We start from the raw sequence: 18,785 nt of genomic DNA on the forward strand, positions 1-18,785 counted from the left end.
GGACTAGAAATCTTACATTAACCATTAGCTATTTCTCTGAAATCTTGTCATGTGGAGTTTGAGAGCCTGTCTATAGAAGATGGATAATAGTGTGACTATATGGTATTGAAAATATCTGTTGGCTTGTGTGTAATAGCATTGCAGTTCGGTGATGTTTGCTAAAGTGATTGATGGATATAGCCATGAAGTTATACAGTAATAGAAGTGAGAGATGAGAAAGACCTATCAGAGCATCTTGTGCCAGTCTGGGATTATTCCCTAAAGAATAATCATTTACTATTACAGTATTGAGAAGTAAATTTTTCTTTGGAGACAGAGGATAATGAGGTTGTGTTACATTTTGTCCTTTCTAAGGCAAGAATACTTTGTGCGTTTTATTATTAGCATCAGAAAAGATAGCGATTATCAGTAAATACTGTTTAGAGAAGAGCTTCCTTCATGTTTCATAAACCCACACAATGTTATTCCTCATGTTTAATCTAATGAAATTTGTGTAGGAAATAGTGTGACTGTTTTTGATTAGAGGCAAATTTTGTTTCAAGAACTGGATGAAAGGTGTTCTTCCTAAATTGATTGTATTCCCAGATTAGTTGTTAATTATTTGGGTTTTGGAGTACATGATGGTGAAATTTCCATAGCCACCTACAAACGCCCATGAATTTTAAGCCACTGATGACATGTTTCCTGAAGTGAGAAATTCGTGCAGAGTTCTGTCCTGAGAAACAGAACAGCAGTTGGGAGAGATTGAAAATGGAGTGGTGATGAGGACCAGCAGGAGGGCTCTTTCTCACTTCATTCCTCACTTCCTCTTCTTCCCTTTACTGGCTAATAGGAGTTTGGCAATGGGGTTGGAGATTAAGAATAAAAGGAGATTTTAATACTTAGCACTCTTTTTGTCCTGCTGGCAACCATTGATGGGGAGGAAAAAATATGTCTGTAGCAGCCCATATTAAACAACTGTCAAATTAATTTAATGACAAATACAGATTATTTCCAGTGTAAGTTACAAGACAAATACTTTAAAGGCTCTTTGGTATTATCCTTAAAACAAATCATTTCAAGTGCTCATAATGAGCTGTGATTTTTATCAGTGCTTCTCAGATTTGAGTCATAGCATTTTGAAAATTCCTTAGGAAGCTCTTAATAGCTGTTTAAAGAGGAAAACCAAACTGAATAATGGTACAGAGACAGGGTGGCTTCTCAGCACAGCCCTTTTCCCTGTGTCACCACTGCTGACCCCTGTTAGCACTCAGCCTTTCGTATAGCCTTGCCCTCCGCCACTATATTCATTTTGTATCTCTTTTGTTTCTATAAGATAAAATTTTTGGACAGTCTTACTTAGGTCCACAAAACAGCTCACTAATTTGTGAAATGTGCCTGCTTAAATATGAAAATATTAGACTCTTTTCCTGAAAACCAATTGGACTTTATTAAAATATGGAGATCATTTTTATAGAAGCCATAATTGTCATGGGTGATACACATGAGAGATCACCCTGTGGTTGGCCTGTCAGACTTGCATGAGCTTTCAGAAATTAAGGGGAATGAGTGAGTTTGTTTTCTTGTAAGCTGTCACATTCTGCTCTTCAAAGTGTCAGCCTGAATCGTGCACAAGTAAATGTTAGAAACATTCACCTTCTCCAGTTGATTTTTTCACCCTTACATAATTAGTGCTATAATTATTTTTTTCCCTCTGATGTTTAATTTCTGTAGTCTAAAAACATACCTGAAGAAAAGGTGAATCTGGAGATCTTAATAATTCTGATTTAGGCTCTTTTTAATTTTTGAAATATGAACCTGTCTCTCAGACATGCGAAGCTCTGGAGGTAGCTCCAGTAAGTTTTTTAGGTATATTATAGAAAGCTCAGTCTATATGCAGCTTAACTTACTTTTCTTTAAAAAACAAAAACAAAAACTCTGGTATTTGTGCTAAGCAGTGGAGATTCTGATAGGCAGTAGGGAGAAGGAAGAGCATGTGCTTTTTAAAATTACCTAGCTGTGACAGGAAGTGTCAGTTAGCTGAACAAATATTTTTAGTGCGAACATTACATATGAATATGTTCTGGCATAGTGAGTCGATATAAATCATGTATGAAAGGAACTTCAAGTAAAGCCCTAGAACGCATGTCCATAAATAACTACAACATAAAGCAAGAAGTCTTAAGTGTCTTGTGAAAAAACATACAGATAAATTACAAGAGGGAGAGTTACCTTCTAGCTGGTGAGTCAACTTGGCTAGAATTTGAAGCAGTGTGTTGCTTGAGTAAGACATTAAAAGGTTAGGCAAGTTTTAGAGTAGAGGAGGAAAGAAATTCCAGGCATAGCACAGATTGCATTTGTGGAAGCCCAGGCAGTTGCTAGAGAAGAGTAAATTGCTGAAATGTCTCGTATGTAAAATGCATAGGCGGTTGTTTGGGAGAGAGAGAGGGAATGTGTGTGTATGCTAAATGAGACTAGACCAGCATCTAGGGCCAGATAGCTTGATTATTAATTCAGGGAGTTTGCACTGTACTGAAAAGGCAAGCAAGGAAAGGCTATTGAAAGCTTTCAGGTGGAACAGGGACACACCAGGGTGTACTTGGGCAGAAACAGAAGGTGGGCTAGCAGCAGGGCAGCAGTTAGATTATCCCAGTGATCTTGGTGAGACTGGATGAGGGGCTGAGTCAGGGTATTTTAGTGGTGATTAGGAGGTAATAAATATGTGAGGCCCTGCTGGATCAATCAGTAGGGCTTGGCAGTTAATTGATGTGGGGGTGTTGAAAAAGGGAGGAGGCTCCAGAAAGGTCATGAATTACTGGCCCATTAGGTAATAATACTTTCCATTTATATATGAGGTTTAGAATTCATAAAACATTGTTAAATCTGAGCCTTCATAGCTCTGTAAGTTAAACAGAGTTAGAATTATCCTTATTATGATAAGGAATTAAAGAATTTGGAGATTTTTCTACAAAGAGAAAATGTGGATCTGGGCCTGTAACTGTAGTCTTCCATTCCAGTTTCTTGGCCAATTGCTCCGTTCTCTAAAATACCTTTCCTTGCGAACCCAGGAAGAAAAGTCCTGGCACCTAGTTCCAATGTATGCCACTAAGCTTAAATGTGGGAAATTGGCTTTACTTTCTCTGTGCTTTAGTTTCTCCACATATCCTTATATGCTTTCTCTATTGCAGGGCTACTTTCAGGATAAAATGTAATTTTTAAATTTTCATCAACTCTGTTCAGCAAGTAGTAATGAGTACTAAATTTTACACTTGGTACTAGAAAACAGGATGTATAAAATACAATCCTGGCTTTTGCAGTGTCATAGAGTAAAGAAGGAGAGGAGAAAAACATGTAAGTAAATAATTATAATAAACCGTAATAAGTATGGACCACTGATATGTGCCTGTGACTATGGAGTCACAGAGGAAGGAGCAATTAAGAAAGTCAGGGAAGGCTTTACAGGGGGACGTGAATGAAGTCTTGACACGTAATTTGTGGTTTAACTGTAGTGAAAGGTTAAATAAGACAGAGGGCACAATATGCATCATCATCATAAAAGTAGCTACTCTTTGCTGAAAGCGTCTAAAAGCCAAGGAATTCCAAGGATTGCACTTAGGTACCAGAAGCTAGGAAGAGACCGAGAAGGATTTTTTCTGAGAGCCTTCAGATTGAATATGATCCCATTAGCACCTTGATTTTGGAATTCTAGCCTCCAGAACAGCGAGAAATACCCTTTTGTTTTGAGCCACTCAGTTTGTGATACTTAGTTACAGCAGCCCAAGGAAACTGATACAGTGTGGTGCTGGCATAACAATCAAGTTGATCCATGGAAAACCCAGAAAAAGACCCATGCCTATACAGTTATATAATTTTAAACAAAGGTGCCAAAGCAATCCAATGGGGCTTTGGGAAGAAAACATCTTTCAACAGATGGAGCTGGGAAAACTGGGAAAACTTTATCCATATGGGAAAAAAAACGAACGTCAACTCTTTGTACACAGCATACACAGAAAATAACTTAATGCAAAAGCCAAAACCATAAAGCTTCTAGAGGAAAGCATTTTTGAGACTTGGGGATAGACAAAGATTTCTTTGGACACAGAAAGCATTAACCATAAAAGAAAAAATTAATAAATACTTATCAAAAGACATTAAGAAAATGAATAGACAAGCTAAAGAGAGGGAGAAAATATTTGCAAAGTATTTTTCTGACAGAGGAGTTGTATTTAGACTATATGAAGAACTCAATTAAAAAAAAAAAGACAAACCACCCCATTAAAAAAATGAACAAAGGTGGGGGAGGGTATAGGTCAAGTGTTAGAGCGAATGCTTAGGTTGCATGAGGTCCTGGGTTCAATCCCCACTACCTCTTCTTCTAAGAATAAATAAATACAAAATAATCTTAATTACCTCTCCCACTAAAAAAAAATAATTAAATAAATAAACTTAAAAAATATGAGCAAAGGAGTTTAAAAGATGCATCACAAAGATATACAACTGATCAATTAGCACATTAAAAATGCTCAATATCTTATGTCATTGGAGAAATGCAAGTTAAAACTAGAATGAGATAGTAGTGCACAGGCACTAGAAAGGCTAAAACTAAAATGAACAGATGTAGCTAGAGATGTGGAGCACCTGGAACTCTCAGACTTTGTTGTTGGGCGTGTAAAATGGTTCTAACACATTGGAAAAAGGTCTAGCAGTTCCTTAGAAAACTGAACATTTACTGCTCTGTGACCCATTCATTTCATTCCTTTCTATACCTACCAAAGAGAAATTAAAATATGTGTACACAAAAATCCTTTGTTTATAGAAGACTATTTATAGCAGCTTTACTTATAATAGCCCAAACGTGGAAGTAGCCCAATTGTCTATCAACAGCAAAATGAATAAACAAATTGTGGTATAATTATACAATAGAATAAAATAATAAAGAGGAACAAAATCACATACACACAACATAGATGCATCTCAGAAGCGTGGTGCTGAGGGAAAAAAAACAAACTTACGTAAAACAGTACATGTCACATGTTTCCAATATATGAAGTCTTACAAGAGGTGAAACTAATCTATGGCAGAAAGAAATTCAGGACAGTGGTAGTCTCTCAGGTATTGCCTGAAGGGGCATGAGGGAACTTTCTAGGGTGATATCCTATATCTTGATAGGGGTTATGAGGTGTATGCATTTGTAATGTCTCATTGAATGTACACTTAAGGTTAGTTTATTTCACTGAATGTACATTTGACCTCAAAATGAAAAAAACCTGTAAACAAATAATAAATTATATGCAGGCTGAAGTGATCAGGGATAAAATGTACTGATACCCCAATTTATTTCAAAATGCATTAAAAATGAATTAATGGATGTATAGAGATGCGATAAAAATATAGTAAAATGTTAATTCTAGAAATTAGTAAGTATATGGGTGTTCAGAGTATAGTTATTTTAGTTTTGCTGTATTTTTGAAATTTTTCATGATGCTGGGAAAAATGGGAATCAATAGGGAATAGTTAAAATTATACATTCATTGTGGAATACTGTGTAGCATTTATTATTCTGTTATATGGAAAGATTTCTATGGCTTTCTCATAAGGAAAAAAACAAATTGGAAAAAGTTTACCATTTAGTTTAAAAATTAATGTAACAGAGAACTAAATTTCCATGTGCACATATGTAGAAATGCTTAGAAGAAGTTTGGAGAGGAGATGAGCATCTGTTTATGTCTGAGGAGTAGTTTGGAATTGGGCATTTGTGGTCAAGAAGAACTTTGATTTCAGCTGAATTGTTTGACATTTTCAAGGCAAGAATGCATTCACATATTACTTAAAAATTAATAGAAAAGGAGGATTGAAGCTCATCACAGAGGGGTTTGTATATGTGGGGATAAAAAAATCAACGTCATTAGTAATCAAAGAAACATAAAATAATAGTGGTGTCATTTTAGCCTATCAAGTTGCAAATAAAACAAGAATCTGAGAATTCACAGTGTTGGTAAGGTATGGAGTTGAGTACTTTCTTATTCAGTACTACGATATAAATTGAACCTTTCTGGAAGGTGATTGGGCAGCATATTTCAAAAACCTTAAAAAAAAAAGCTTATGCTTTTGATACAGCATTTCCACTTATAGAGATATTTAAATAGTTGCAGAAAGATGTATATACAAGGCTATTCATTGCACTGGTAACTTTAAGGGTGGAAAATTGACAACCACCTATAAATCTGTCATAAGAGATTGGAAGAATAAGTTGTGGTTGTGTCCAAATAGTATAACAATACTCAGCTATTGAAAATGGTGATCTAGGATTATATTTATTTACATAGGAAAATGTCCACTATGTAAATGAAAACAGAATACAAACTGGAAGGATATATGACAGAATGTCAGCCATGTGTCTCTTGATAATGGGTTTATGGGTGGTGCTTATTTTTTTGTTTATGTTAATTTTCCACTGTGGAAAAACATGACTTTAAAAAACATTTTGTTTCTAGTGATGTTTATGAAGACTATACAGTGAAGTGGAAAATTCTTTTGTCTAATAAAAAAATATACAAATATGTTAGAGCAACATGATTTTTTTCTGTGTGAGAAGAAAAACAAATTCCTAAGTATAACAAACACCTAAATGGTTATATTAACTTCAGGATCATAGGATTATGAGTTTTTTCCTCTTCTCTATTTAGATTTTGGCATGATATACTTTTTATGTTAAAAAATTATTTACTAAAATTTAACATTCTAGACCTTTTATGTAAACTCTTTTGAAAGTTTACATTAAAGAAGGGTCTTAGTAACTTTTAACATTTTTACTAGAATCTACCTAGGTTTACACTAAGAGATAAAATGGAGTGACTTGAAGTGTTTGTTATATTTGAAAAAACTGAGTCCTGTAAACTATCTGAAGAAGCAGATCTATGGAAATTTTCTCCTTTATTGAAATAAGACTAGTTTTCTAGTTTTACCAGCTACAAATTTTCACTATTCATTCAAATGTCAGTAATTAGTGTTTATTTAGTACTTTCTTTCAGTCTTTATTTAGTGCCTAGTCATGTATGCATATGTCTTTAATATTAGAGCACAATTCACAGATTTGGTTGATCAAGCATTCGGAGAAAGAAGAAATAAGTAGAAAACTTTTCTATTTGTACGCTTCTAGATACTTAAATCATTCATAATGTTTTCAACATTTGACAAATTCAGTTACTTTATTTTAGTAGTTTGTTCCTGTTTCCATCTGCAAAGGAAGAAAGATAGCTTCTCCACAGTCACTATGATGAAATGGCAGTAATTATTATCCTTCAAGGTGAGGGCTGATGTATTTATTGGAGGGATCACAGAAAGAGCATAGGGCTTTCTGCTTTGAAATTCATGAGGTCAGTGATCACATCTGTTATTGTTTACAATTCTGTGCTCAGTCCTGACACAGTGTCTGGCATAAAATAGTTACTCAAATATTTGTTTACTGGCTAATTGAATGGATGAGCAGTCTAGAGTCTGAAGAGAGGAAATGAATAAAATAGTATTAAAATTTTGAAAATCTTTGTGTCAATTCTGAATGAAACATATACATACTGAACTTTTAGGACTAGAGCAGAATACACTCATACACGCACAGAGAAGCAGTTGCCATATATAATTGTCTATGCAGACTGTCCAATAGGGGGCAGAGCTCTGCTTGGTGGAAGAATTTAGTGATGTTTTCCTTTTTATTATCATGTCAATGCTTAATTTCTTTATAATCATCATCATCATCATCATTATTCTTATAAATAGATAATATATGACAGATTATAAATATTTATTATTTAAGGCTATTGTGTCCCTTGAAGTTAAGCAACAATTCATATTTTTAAAACTTATTACTTATATCTTGGTTTGCATTATATAGATTAATAAATTGTACAGGTTAATAAATAGTACATAATAATTTGTAAAAGGTAAGATTTACATAAATATTCTAATAATATATGAGAGGGCATAAGATCATGCTAGCTTTTTAAATTATGCATTCCATCTCAAACAGTAGTTGGGTTGGTTATATTCTCAAATGACATTTTTTATGTTCTCATTTATGTTTTCAAAGCAACAGTTAGACATAGGTTTGAAGTGTTGACAGTTGTGAAGAAGTCCGGTGCAATAATGCTTCATCAGATAAATAAGTGATATTTTAAAGCTTGTGACAGCCAGCAAAGCATGGCAGCAGCTACTCATATGTCAACTTTAAAAGACAAGAACAGGTACCCAAGGAGAAGAAGCTGTCAGCCTATTTAGACACTTAAGGTTAAATGTCTTTAGGTTAAAAATGTTTGGGTAGACACTTCTCCTTATCCCTCCTGCAAATACAGCTAAAAACTGGACAGTATGAAAGCATTAGACTCTGATAGGTAGAGAAAAGACTGATCAGCTAGGGTCTGTGGGGCCGTTGGAAAAATATGGCACCAGGGTGATATCAACAGAGGCCTGGTGGGGAGCCTGAGCGCTCGCCCACCCCACCCAGAGATATCAAGTTGCCTTTCCCTCTCCCTGCCTTAAAAGTCAACAAAGGCAGTAAAGCACCTCTGTTTCCACTCCTGCCTGATAGTAATGGGACAGCGCTCCCTTCCTCTGTTATAGAAGGCCTGCTGAAACAAGATCTGAATAAGATCCAAAGTCTCATAATACCCACAATATCCAGGTTCCAATGAAAAAATCACTCATCACCAAGAACTGGGAAAATCTCAACTGAAATGAGAAGACAATCAACAGACACCAACCCTGAGATAACACAGATATTAGAATGATCTAGCAGCCATCACAAAAAGGCTTCAATAAACAATTACAAACCTGCTTGAAACACATGGAAAAATAGACAGTCTCAGCAAAGAAATAGAAGCTATAGAGAAGAACTAAATGGAAATTTTAGAACTGAAAAATACAATACATGATTTTTTTAAAAAAATGCAGTGAATCGGCTTAATCGAGAATGGGGATGACAGAGGAAAGAACTGGTGAACTTGCGAAAGAATAAAAGAATTAGTCTGAACAACAGAAAGAAAATAGACTTTAAAAAAAAAGCAGTTTAGGGACCTGTAGAACAATTAAAAAAGAGGAGAAAAGGGGCAGGGCTGAAAAAAATACTTAACATCAAAAAAATCAGAAATAATAGCTGAAAATTTCCCAAATTTGACAAAAAGACATCAGGAAGCTGAGCAAATCTCTTACAAGGTAAACTCAAAGAAATCCATGCCAAGATGTATCATAGTCAAATGTCTTCAAACTAAAGGCAAAGAAAAAGTTTTGAAAGCTTCAAGAAAGAACTGAAACATTGCCTATTGGGGAAAACAGTTCAAATGACAGTGGATTTCTCATCAGAAAATATGGAGGCCAGAAAGAAGTGACACAATATTTTTTAAAGAGTAAAAGAACTATCAACACGGAAGTGTATATCCATTGAAAATACTCTTCCAGAATGAAGAAGAAACCATGACATTCTCAGCTGAAGGAAAGGAAGAGAATGTGTCATTAGTAGACCTATCCTAAAAGAATGTCTAAAGAAATTTCTTGAAACAGAAAGGAAATGATAAAAGATGGAATGTTGGAACATCAGGAATGAAAGAAAAACAGAGAGTGAAAATAATAGTAAATATAGTAGACTTTTCTTCTTGAAAATTCTAAATTGTTTGACATTTTCTCTTTCACTGTTTTCAAAAATAACACTGTCAAATGTGTTTCTCAATATGTGTAGGGAAATATTAAAGAAAATTATAATTGGAATGGGTAAAGGAAGGGCCTTAGAAAGGTTAAGTTTCTGTATTTTACTGGAATATGTAAAATGTTGACACCAGGAAACAGTGATAAGTAATATTTAATGAAATGCCTAGAGCAGCCAGTTAAAACACCTGTTCAGATATGTGCTCAAAAACACTTTAGATAAGTAAAAATGGAATTCTAAAATATGTTCAAGTAACCCATAGGAATGAAGGGAAAGAAAACAGGTGAATGAGAAAATTATGAGATGACTATGTCCTGACATATCAGTGATTAAATGTAAATGGTCAAAATTCACTACTTAAAAAGACAGAGATTTACAGATTGTATCTTAAAAAATGACACACTGTATGTCGCTTTCAAGAAATTATAACAATACAGGCAGATTGAGAGTAAAAGGCAGTTTTGTTTGTAATAGCCAAAATTGGAAACAACCAAAATGCCCCTCAGCAGATAAGTGGTTAAACAAACTGTGGCATATTCATACTATGGAATACTACTCAGCGGTAGGAATTAACTATTGATACATGCTTCAACTTGAATAGATCTCAAGGGCATTACACTGGATGAAAAAAAGCAATCTTAAAAGGATACATGCTATATGATTCCATTTGTGTAACCTGGCAAAATTACAGGGGTGGAAAAGAGATTGGTGCTCGCTAGGGTTTAGGGATAGTTGGAAGAAGGAGAGTGTGACTGTGAATTAGTAGCACAAGGGAGATTTTGGTCGCAGTGGAACACTTCTGTATCTTCATTTTGGTGGTGGTTACACAAACATACACATGATAAAATAGCATAGGACAACACACACACACTGTACCAGTGTTAATTTCCTGGTTTTGGTACTGTGCTGTAGTTACATGAAAGGTAACCATTAAGGGAAACTGGGTGACGGGTAAACTGGACATCTTATACTATTTTTGCAACTTCCTGTGAATCTGTAACTATTTCAAAGTAAAATGTTGTAAAAAGCAAGAAGATAAATTATGAGTAAGAAGAATTTGTATAACTTAAATAAATGCGTTAATATATTTTATGTATCTTTGGGTACAGGAAAGCAGATATCTTTAATGTATATATTAAAATTCTAAAATAGTAGAATGCCTTCTGTATATAATTTTTTAATTTAGTTTTTTTATTAGCATTAAAGAAGCTTATAATGAAGAGGCTTTGAACCCGTTAGCCTTTTTTTAAATGTATTAACTTCTCATTATAGAAGACAATGATTTAGCTGTTGTTTACTTAACCCTATCACCACTAACACGGCCTTTTTCTGTTTCCCCACTTTTCCACTGTTAGTTATTATATTCATTTCAATTAGATCAGTATTTGCTTTTTTAGTAAGATGGTAAAAACACTATTCATATCTGAGATATGATTCCTTTTCTACTCTTGTACAACTTTTTGTTTTCCCCAGAGTTAATTATTGTCTTGTATTATTCACTTGCTTAGTCTTCTATACACCTGTGATTAGTTAAAACCCAAACTCTCTGAATTGCAAATATCTTTCTGTTCATTCTGAGTATCAGTTTTCCACTATCCTAATTTAAAGAGGGAGGTGGGCATAGGTTTGGGTTTTAGAGCTTTAATATAAAGAAAATTCTTATTTTCTATAATAAAATTAATAAATTTTCCTATAAAACCAGAGTAAATATAAATTATCTGTGTTACTTTTTCTATTTACACATGTACTGTGTCCAGTTGCAGATAGACAAGTGAATATTCCTTTTTTTCAGCTTAGCTCCTGGTAGCAAAGGGAATCCATAGATATTTGTGAAGAGTCTGTGTAGTAATCCCAAGCATCGGTCACATAGAGGAGTGGGGAGGGCCATGGAGTATAGGCAAGAACACTTGGGTTCTAATTCTGATTTGGTTGCTAATTGACATTTCCAATCTAGGATAATCAGGTAACCTCCTTGGCCTCAGTTTTCTTTTATCTGTAATAATGACAGGATCAGACTGGATTATAACTGAGACCTTGTCTGTCTAGTTCAGATGTGATTTCAGATAGATACGTGATTTACTTTAATCCTGACTGTATACATAATATCTCTAAATTAAGAGTGTTTTCATTTTCAGTATTTTAAAAGAAATACCCTGATGTTTAGAGGGAAATTGGATTAAAAGATCTAAAGTAATTTCTAAAGTGTTGAAGAGATGGGAAATTACAAAAGACAAAAATGGGCCATGAATGTTGTCTTTGTGGTATTTCAAATTATGATATGGGAATCGTGGTTTTAACTTCCTAAAGGTCCCTGGAAAAGGAAAATTCTAAGGTCACCAGAAACCTCATTGTTTACTACCCAGTAACCCAGTAAGGTTAGATTTGACACATGTAATATGCTCTGAAACAGTGTGTGGCTTTTATGGTGATTTCTTATATTGCAGCCTGTAGAAGCTTGGTGGTATAGTAGTTTTTAGTTGATGTAACCAAGGGCAGAATGTACTGCTTTTCATCAGCAAGTGTTTTATTTAGTTGTGAATGTGACATGAGAGATATTTCATGTTTGGGATACTCAGATTCATTTCCAGGGGGCATTAAGGTGAATTATATAAATTTGAAAATGAATTTGTAAGTTCCTTACTGCACATGTTGGTGTACTTTTACATGTGTTTTGCAATGCTGAAAATATGCCTTCATACGGTTTCCTATGAAAAGTAGTATATATAATTTAATCTTGTAAGAAACATTTATTCATTGGTTATTAGTCATTGATAACATATTTTATTGGTTTTCAGGTACTCGAAGAGGCAGAGGCTCAACATTTGTATCAGTCCATTTTGCCTGATATGGTGAAAATTGCGCTCTGTCTGCCAAATATTTGCACCCAGGTTGGTAGAAATATACTTCTCCAGTAGCTTTCTTGAGACTTACAGTTGGATTTCATTTAAACACTGATGGTCAAGGTCAAAGTCAGAGAAGAGGGAGCTGGGAAACAGTTTTTGCCAGAGTATGACGATTTTGCTGTATTAAGGAGAAGGTTAGAGGCTAGAGAGAACACACAAGAGGACATTAAAAATGCAGCCTTCAATTTCTAAGCTTGTTTACAGTGTTGACACTTGCTTACTCAGACTTCTTTTTCTCTTTTTGTTTAAACAGTCTCCAACTTTTCAAAAAAGGGTAGTCATTATTTCAGAACACACTACTGGATTTAGAACATTTTATCTTTAAAATGGCTTAATACCTGCCCCTTCCCCTGCCTCTCCCCCAGAGTAGTGAATTATGTAACAAGTGAGGTCATGATACATTCTTAACTTTTAAAAAGAAAAAGAATCTGGTATTATTTTATTTTGTTTTGGAATGTATTATTTATTTATCGCTGCATAACAAATTACCTGAAAAATTTAGTGGTTTAATAGGGAGGGTAGAGCTCAGTGGGGGAATGCCTGCTTAGCATGCACAAGGCCCTGGCTTCAGTCCCCAGTACCTCCATTAAAAATAAATTAATTAAAAGTACAAAATGTTTTTAAATATAAAAAAAAATATAGTGGTTTAAAACAAGAAACATTTATTATCTCAGTTTCCATCAGGAATTCGGGTGCAGCTTAGCGGACTGTTTCTGACTCAGGGTCGCTCCTGTGGTTGCAGTCAGGGTGTCAGCCAGGGCTGCAGTCACCATGTCCAAGTTGGCTCACTCTCATGGCTGTTGGCAGAAGGCCTCAACTCCCTGCCCTGGGGCTCCCCCTAAGCTGATTGGGTATCCTCACGACATGGTTACTAACTTCCCCAGAAAAAGCTACCCAAAGGAGAAAGCAAGGAAGAGGCAGTGCCTTTTCTGACCTATTTTCTGAAGGCACACACTGTCACTTTCATACTTTTCTCTTCATTAGAAGTGAGTCACTAAATCTAGCTCATACTCAAGGAAAGGATGATTAGACTCTGCCTCTCAAAGGTGGGGAATATCAAAGAATGTGTGGATGTATTTTCAAACAACCATAAGAGGTTTTTGGTTTGTTCATTATTTTCTTCCCCATGTTTCTCATGGCAGTAGCTTGAATTTGCCTTCATTGTTTATTTCCAGGGCCAGTCCCCTGGCTGCATGGATGCTAGCCAGGTTTCTGCTAACACTGTTGCTCCACGGGGGCCCTAGGGACATTCTGGATAGAGCAATTTCTGAATGTGTAGGATGGTCCCATGCATTGCAGTCTATCACTGAAACTCCCCCAAAACCACAAGCACAGTCACGGGGAAACCAAAAAACATATCTAAATGTCTGAGTCCGAATATTGGGAACTGAAAGCGAATATTCTCCAGTGTGCTATATTTGTTAGAATTTTACTGTGATATTTCCAATTTTATGTAACTAATTTCACTACATTAATGCATTGTGTCTGAAATAAGCTTTTCTGTTGGGCAGAGAAAATATATTTTTAAATTTCTCTTGTTGTTTTATGTTAGAAGTTATTTGCTTGCTTATTTTTTATGTTCATTCTTTTTCCTTTTCCTCCTTGCTTTTTTCCTTACCTAATAAAGTCTCTCACTGGAAATTATACTTGGTACATTATTTTGTAATGTATGTCTTTATATATCTCTTCCCTCTAGATTATATTCTCCCTGAAGGGAGATCATCTTTATGTCCCCAGGCCTAACATAGTGCTTAATTAGTGCTTTTTCAACTCAATGCGTAGTTCCTAATTGACAGAATATAGCCATTAGACACGAATCACTTTCTCTTCTTCTCTTATCCACATTCTTGGGAGAGGTTTCCATATTGTACTGAATAAGATATGTATTCAGAAGCATCCAAGTTAGTAAGCTATAACAAGTCACTTGGTAGAACCAAAATCAGATTTGTGGCTCCCTGTCTTTTTTTTCCTGCTTTAAAATACCTTTGTTCTCCCACTAGTGTATTAATGGGGAGAACATTTTAATTTTGTTCTCTGTCCTCTAAAATAAATCTCTGCTGTGAAAATTAACATTTCAGTTGTCAAAATATATCTTTGGCAAGTTAAACTGCATATGTTGTTATTAATGATATATCATATTAACATTCTCTTGGCCAAATCTAAGAGGTACATTTTAGATTTATAAAAAGGAAGTTAAAGGAAACAAATTTTGGACATGATCTTTTCGAAAGAGCTCGGTTCACATTAACTAGCCTCTTATTTTACCTCGCTGAGTGCTCAGGGATAAGATTTATATCCTCTAGTTTTCCCCAAGAATGAGCTTTCAGGCATTTTTCCTCACCAAGAGAACAAAGAATTTATTATATTTTAAATTATGCTCTTTAGTTATTTGGGGAACAAGAAATATTTGTGTTTAAAGCCCATTAAGCCTAAAATCATTTTTGTGGTAACCTGGTAAATGGTAGTTAAAAACTCATTTCTTACTAAAACCAAAGAACATTTTGCTTTAAACCACTGACACATTGTCACCTTTTCTAAACTTACTGCTGGGTTGTAAGTAAGTGTGTAGGAAGAGAAATGAAGATCAACGTGAGCTCTCTATTGCCTCTTAGAGCCGGTGATTGCGAAGGCCTAAAGGAGGGAGAATTGTGGATACCCTAGTGAAAATAAATTCTTGACATTTCTCTTGTTTGTTTACTTTTGTATTCTCCCAAGGGACATAGTTGAACTGCAGGTTTAGCCTTTTCTTTTTCTAGCAAACCCGTATTCCAGCAATGATGTATATTTTCTGTTAGTTAGAAGAAAAGTTAATTGTTCCAACATTGCAGTTTTGATTTGTCTTGCCTGCCTTTCCTCAGTTGGGTTTTGAGTGCTGATTCCTAAGATGAAATCAGGGCAGGTTTCTGCGTTCTGTTTTGAGATTAATGCAACTATCTGGGATTCTTAGTTCTAGGTCTTATTGAAGGGAGCAGGAAAGCTTCTCTAATATTATGTTGGAGCATTTTGAAACTTCACAACTGATACGTAAACTGGCAGTTGGTCTTTGGCTTTCCCATCATGTCTTTAAAAATGTATAGTTTGAATATTTAAAATAGAATAAAACCTACTGAACACAGTACTCAGGTCCTGTGGATTATACTAAAAATAAAAGGTCAGGGGAAGGGTATAGCTCAGTGGTAGAGCTCGTGCTTAGCATGCACAAGGTCCTGGGTTCAATCCCCAGTACCTCCATTAAAAATAAATAAATAAACCTAATTCCCCCCCCCCCCCCGCCAAAAAAGGTCAGTCAGTTTGGGTTTGGTACAAATAGAAGACATTTCAGACATAAAAAACTCGAGGGGAAAATGTCCTGCATCTTCCTCGACTTGGAATGATTATGTAGGAAATGCCTATATTCTTACAATTTATACATAAATAATCTGTATACACATGTTCTATGAATTGCTTTAATAAAATTAGTATCGGGTCTTATAAATAGTCAGTGTGAAGTGTGATTCAGAATTGGAAGGAAAAGACTTATTTATTGAATTATTTTTCTTAGATCATTTTATTTAGGACTGAAATAGAAAAATGTTTCTGTCCAATAATCTTTAAGTGAGCAGAATGTAGCATATGCAGTAATAGCTAAGCTCAACATTACATTTTTCTGTTCCATCCTTTGTTTTAATTTTTCATTACACGGGTAATGTGTTTTTATTTCTTACTTGCTAAAATAGTCTCGTTTTTTCACTAATACAAGTAATGTTTTGTGTTCTCTTCACTATCATTATTGTTAATTAGAAATCTGCACTTTGTCAAACAAGTACATTTTTCCAATCATCCTTGATGAACTGCCCTTGACTTCAACAGTATTGCTGATTTAAGGATTGAAGAGTGGCCTGAAATTATTCCTACCTTAATTTAGCAAATGCAATTTGGTGCCTCTGCTTTTGAAATTGCTAAACTAATTATTGCTCTTCTTGTCTGTATTTTTTTGCTTCCTCTATCAGCCAATACCGCTCCTGAAACAGAAGATGAATCATTCCATCACAATGTCACAGGAACAGATTGCCAGTCTTTTAGCTAATGCTTTCTTCTGCACATTTCCACGGAGAAATGCGAAGATGAAATCGGAGTATTCTAGTTACCCAGATATTAACTTCAATCGGTATGTTTTCAGAGAACACCTTTTTCACAGTAAATAGAGAAGGTTGGAATTGAATGATTTGCCAAACATTTTATGTATAATTATCTAATTTAATCTTTACAATACAGTGAGTTAAGTGATATTTTGCCATTTTGTAGGGAAGATAATTAAAGTGCATAGTGGTTACAGAACTTGCTTAGGGTCTGGGAGCTAGTACATCACAGAATTGAGTCTCAAGTCTGTCTTACTGCAAGTCTTGTGATCTTTCCACCCTGTCAGGTAGTCCTCCCTGTCTGAGCACCCTGGATTCCTTATGCCTGTTTGGTGTGATCGTTTATTCACAGAACATTTGTTGTACATTATATTCTATGTATGCTGAAATAATATTAAAGCTGGAGTACATGGCCTTCTTTCTATAAAGTGTGAGTTAAAGTCACAAAGCTGACTATCTTATGAGACTTGAAAAACATACCTGTTAAGATTAAAAGCAAAAGTGAAAGTTCACTTTGACTTTTTATGGATGTGATTAACTTATTAATGCAATATTTTTAAAAGGAAAACAAAAGAATGTTTAAATTATTTGACTAAAGTAATATATTGTGGAGGTATTGATGAAGTTTCAGATTCTAACCATTTTCCCATATTACTACTTTCTCCATCATTTACACAAACAAAAGCACTGTAAAATCTTTTTGGCAGCTGAATATCATTTTTTCCTCTCTTCAGCCTCCCCCAGTGCCCGATCTCTATTTTTCATCGGAGAGTTATCTTTATGGGACCTATGACTTGTGAGTTTTCTTCCCTAATGGCAGGAGTGGGCCTTCAGAAGATGTTATAATATCTGCTCCTCTTTCCCAGTAGACTCTGTGTAATGTCCCCCACTACCTCCTTCTGATCCCCATCTCTTGCCTCTGAGGGGTGGGGCAGTGTGGACAGGGTGCAAAGTAAGAGATGCAGTCATGGAGCAAAATCACACTTTTGTTTGCTCTTCTATTTTTGTCTTCAAAGATGATTGGTGTGGTAATGCCACTCAGTTGACCTTCTTAATGTTGTCTCTTTAAAAACTTTATTTCAAATTAATTTTAGACTTGTAAAAAAAGTTGCAGAAATACTACTGAGAATTCCTGTATACAACTGACCTAACTTCCCCTTATGTTAACATTACTATGTAACTATACTATATAACCATAGGAAAATTATCAAAACCAGAAAAATTAACATTGGTATAATACTGTTAAATTGAACTACAGACCTTATTTGAATCTCACCAGTTTTTCTGTTGTATTTTTCTGTTCCAGAATCCTCCCAATATCCCATAGTGTTTACAGTAGTCCCTATTATCTGTGGCTTGCTTTCTGTGGTTTCAGTTACCTACAGTCAAACGCAGTCTGAAAATATTAAATGGAAAATTCCAGAAATGCACAGTTCATAAGGGTTAGATTACACATCATTCTAGGCAGCATGATGAAATTGTACCCCGTCCCACCCTCTCCCGCCCAGGACATGGATCATCCCTTTGTCCAGCGTATCCCACCTGTTACTCACTTAGTAGCCATCTTGGTTACCAGTTCAACTGCTGAGATATCACAGTGCTTGTGTTCAAGTAGCCCTTACTTTACTTAATAATTCCCCAAAGCACATGAGCAGTGATGATGGCAATTCGGATACGACAAAGAAAAGCTATAAAGTCCTTCTTTTAAGTGAAAAGGTAAAATTCTCAACTTAAAGAAGAAAACTCATATGCTGAGGTTGCTAAGATCTATAGTAAGAACAAATCTTCTATCCTTGGAATTGTGGAGAAAGAAAAAGAAATTTATTCTAGTTTTGCTGTTACACCTCGACCTGTAAAAGTTATGGCCACAGTGTGTGTGAGTGCTTAGTTACGATGGAAAAGGCATTAAATATGTACAATAGGACATTTTGAGAGAGACACCATATTTGCATAACTTTTGTTACAGTATATTATTGTTCCGCTTTATTATTAGTTATTGCTACTCTCTTACTGTGCCTAATTTATAAATTAAACTTTATCATAAGTATGTATGTGTAGGAAAAAAAATACAGCATACGTAGAGTTGTGTAC

At 35.0% G+C, this 18,785-nt stretch overlaps 1 protein-coding gene across 3 annotated transcripts in view; it reads left to right on the plus strand.

The window, feature by feature from the left end:
* Positions 1–18,785, plus strand: part of PARG (poly(ADP-ribose) glycohydrolase) — a 109,310-nt gene that overhangs the window by 33,051 nt on the left and 57,474 nt on the right. For all 3 annotated transcript variants that reach the window (XM_015249387.3, XM_015249386.3, XM_006216083.4), the window contains exons 8-9: positions 12,469–12,561; positions 16,566–16,723. In XM_015249387.3, the coding sequence (XP_015104873.1) occupies positions 12,469–12,561; positions 16,566–16,723 (251 nt within the window). The remainder of the gene's footprint in view (positions 1–12,468; positions 12,562–16,565; positions 16,724–18,785) is intronic.

Source organism: Vicugna pacos, chromosome 11 (assembly GCF_048564905.1).
Source record: "Vicugna pacos chromosome 11, VicPac4, whole genome shotgun sequence".
Classification (NCBI taxonomy): Eukaryota; Metazoa; Chordata; class Mammalia; order Artiodactyla; family Camelidae; genus Vicugna; species Vicugna pacos.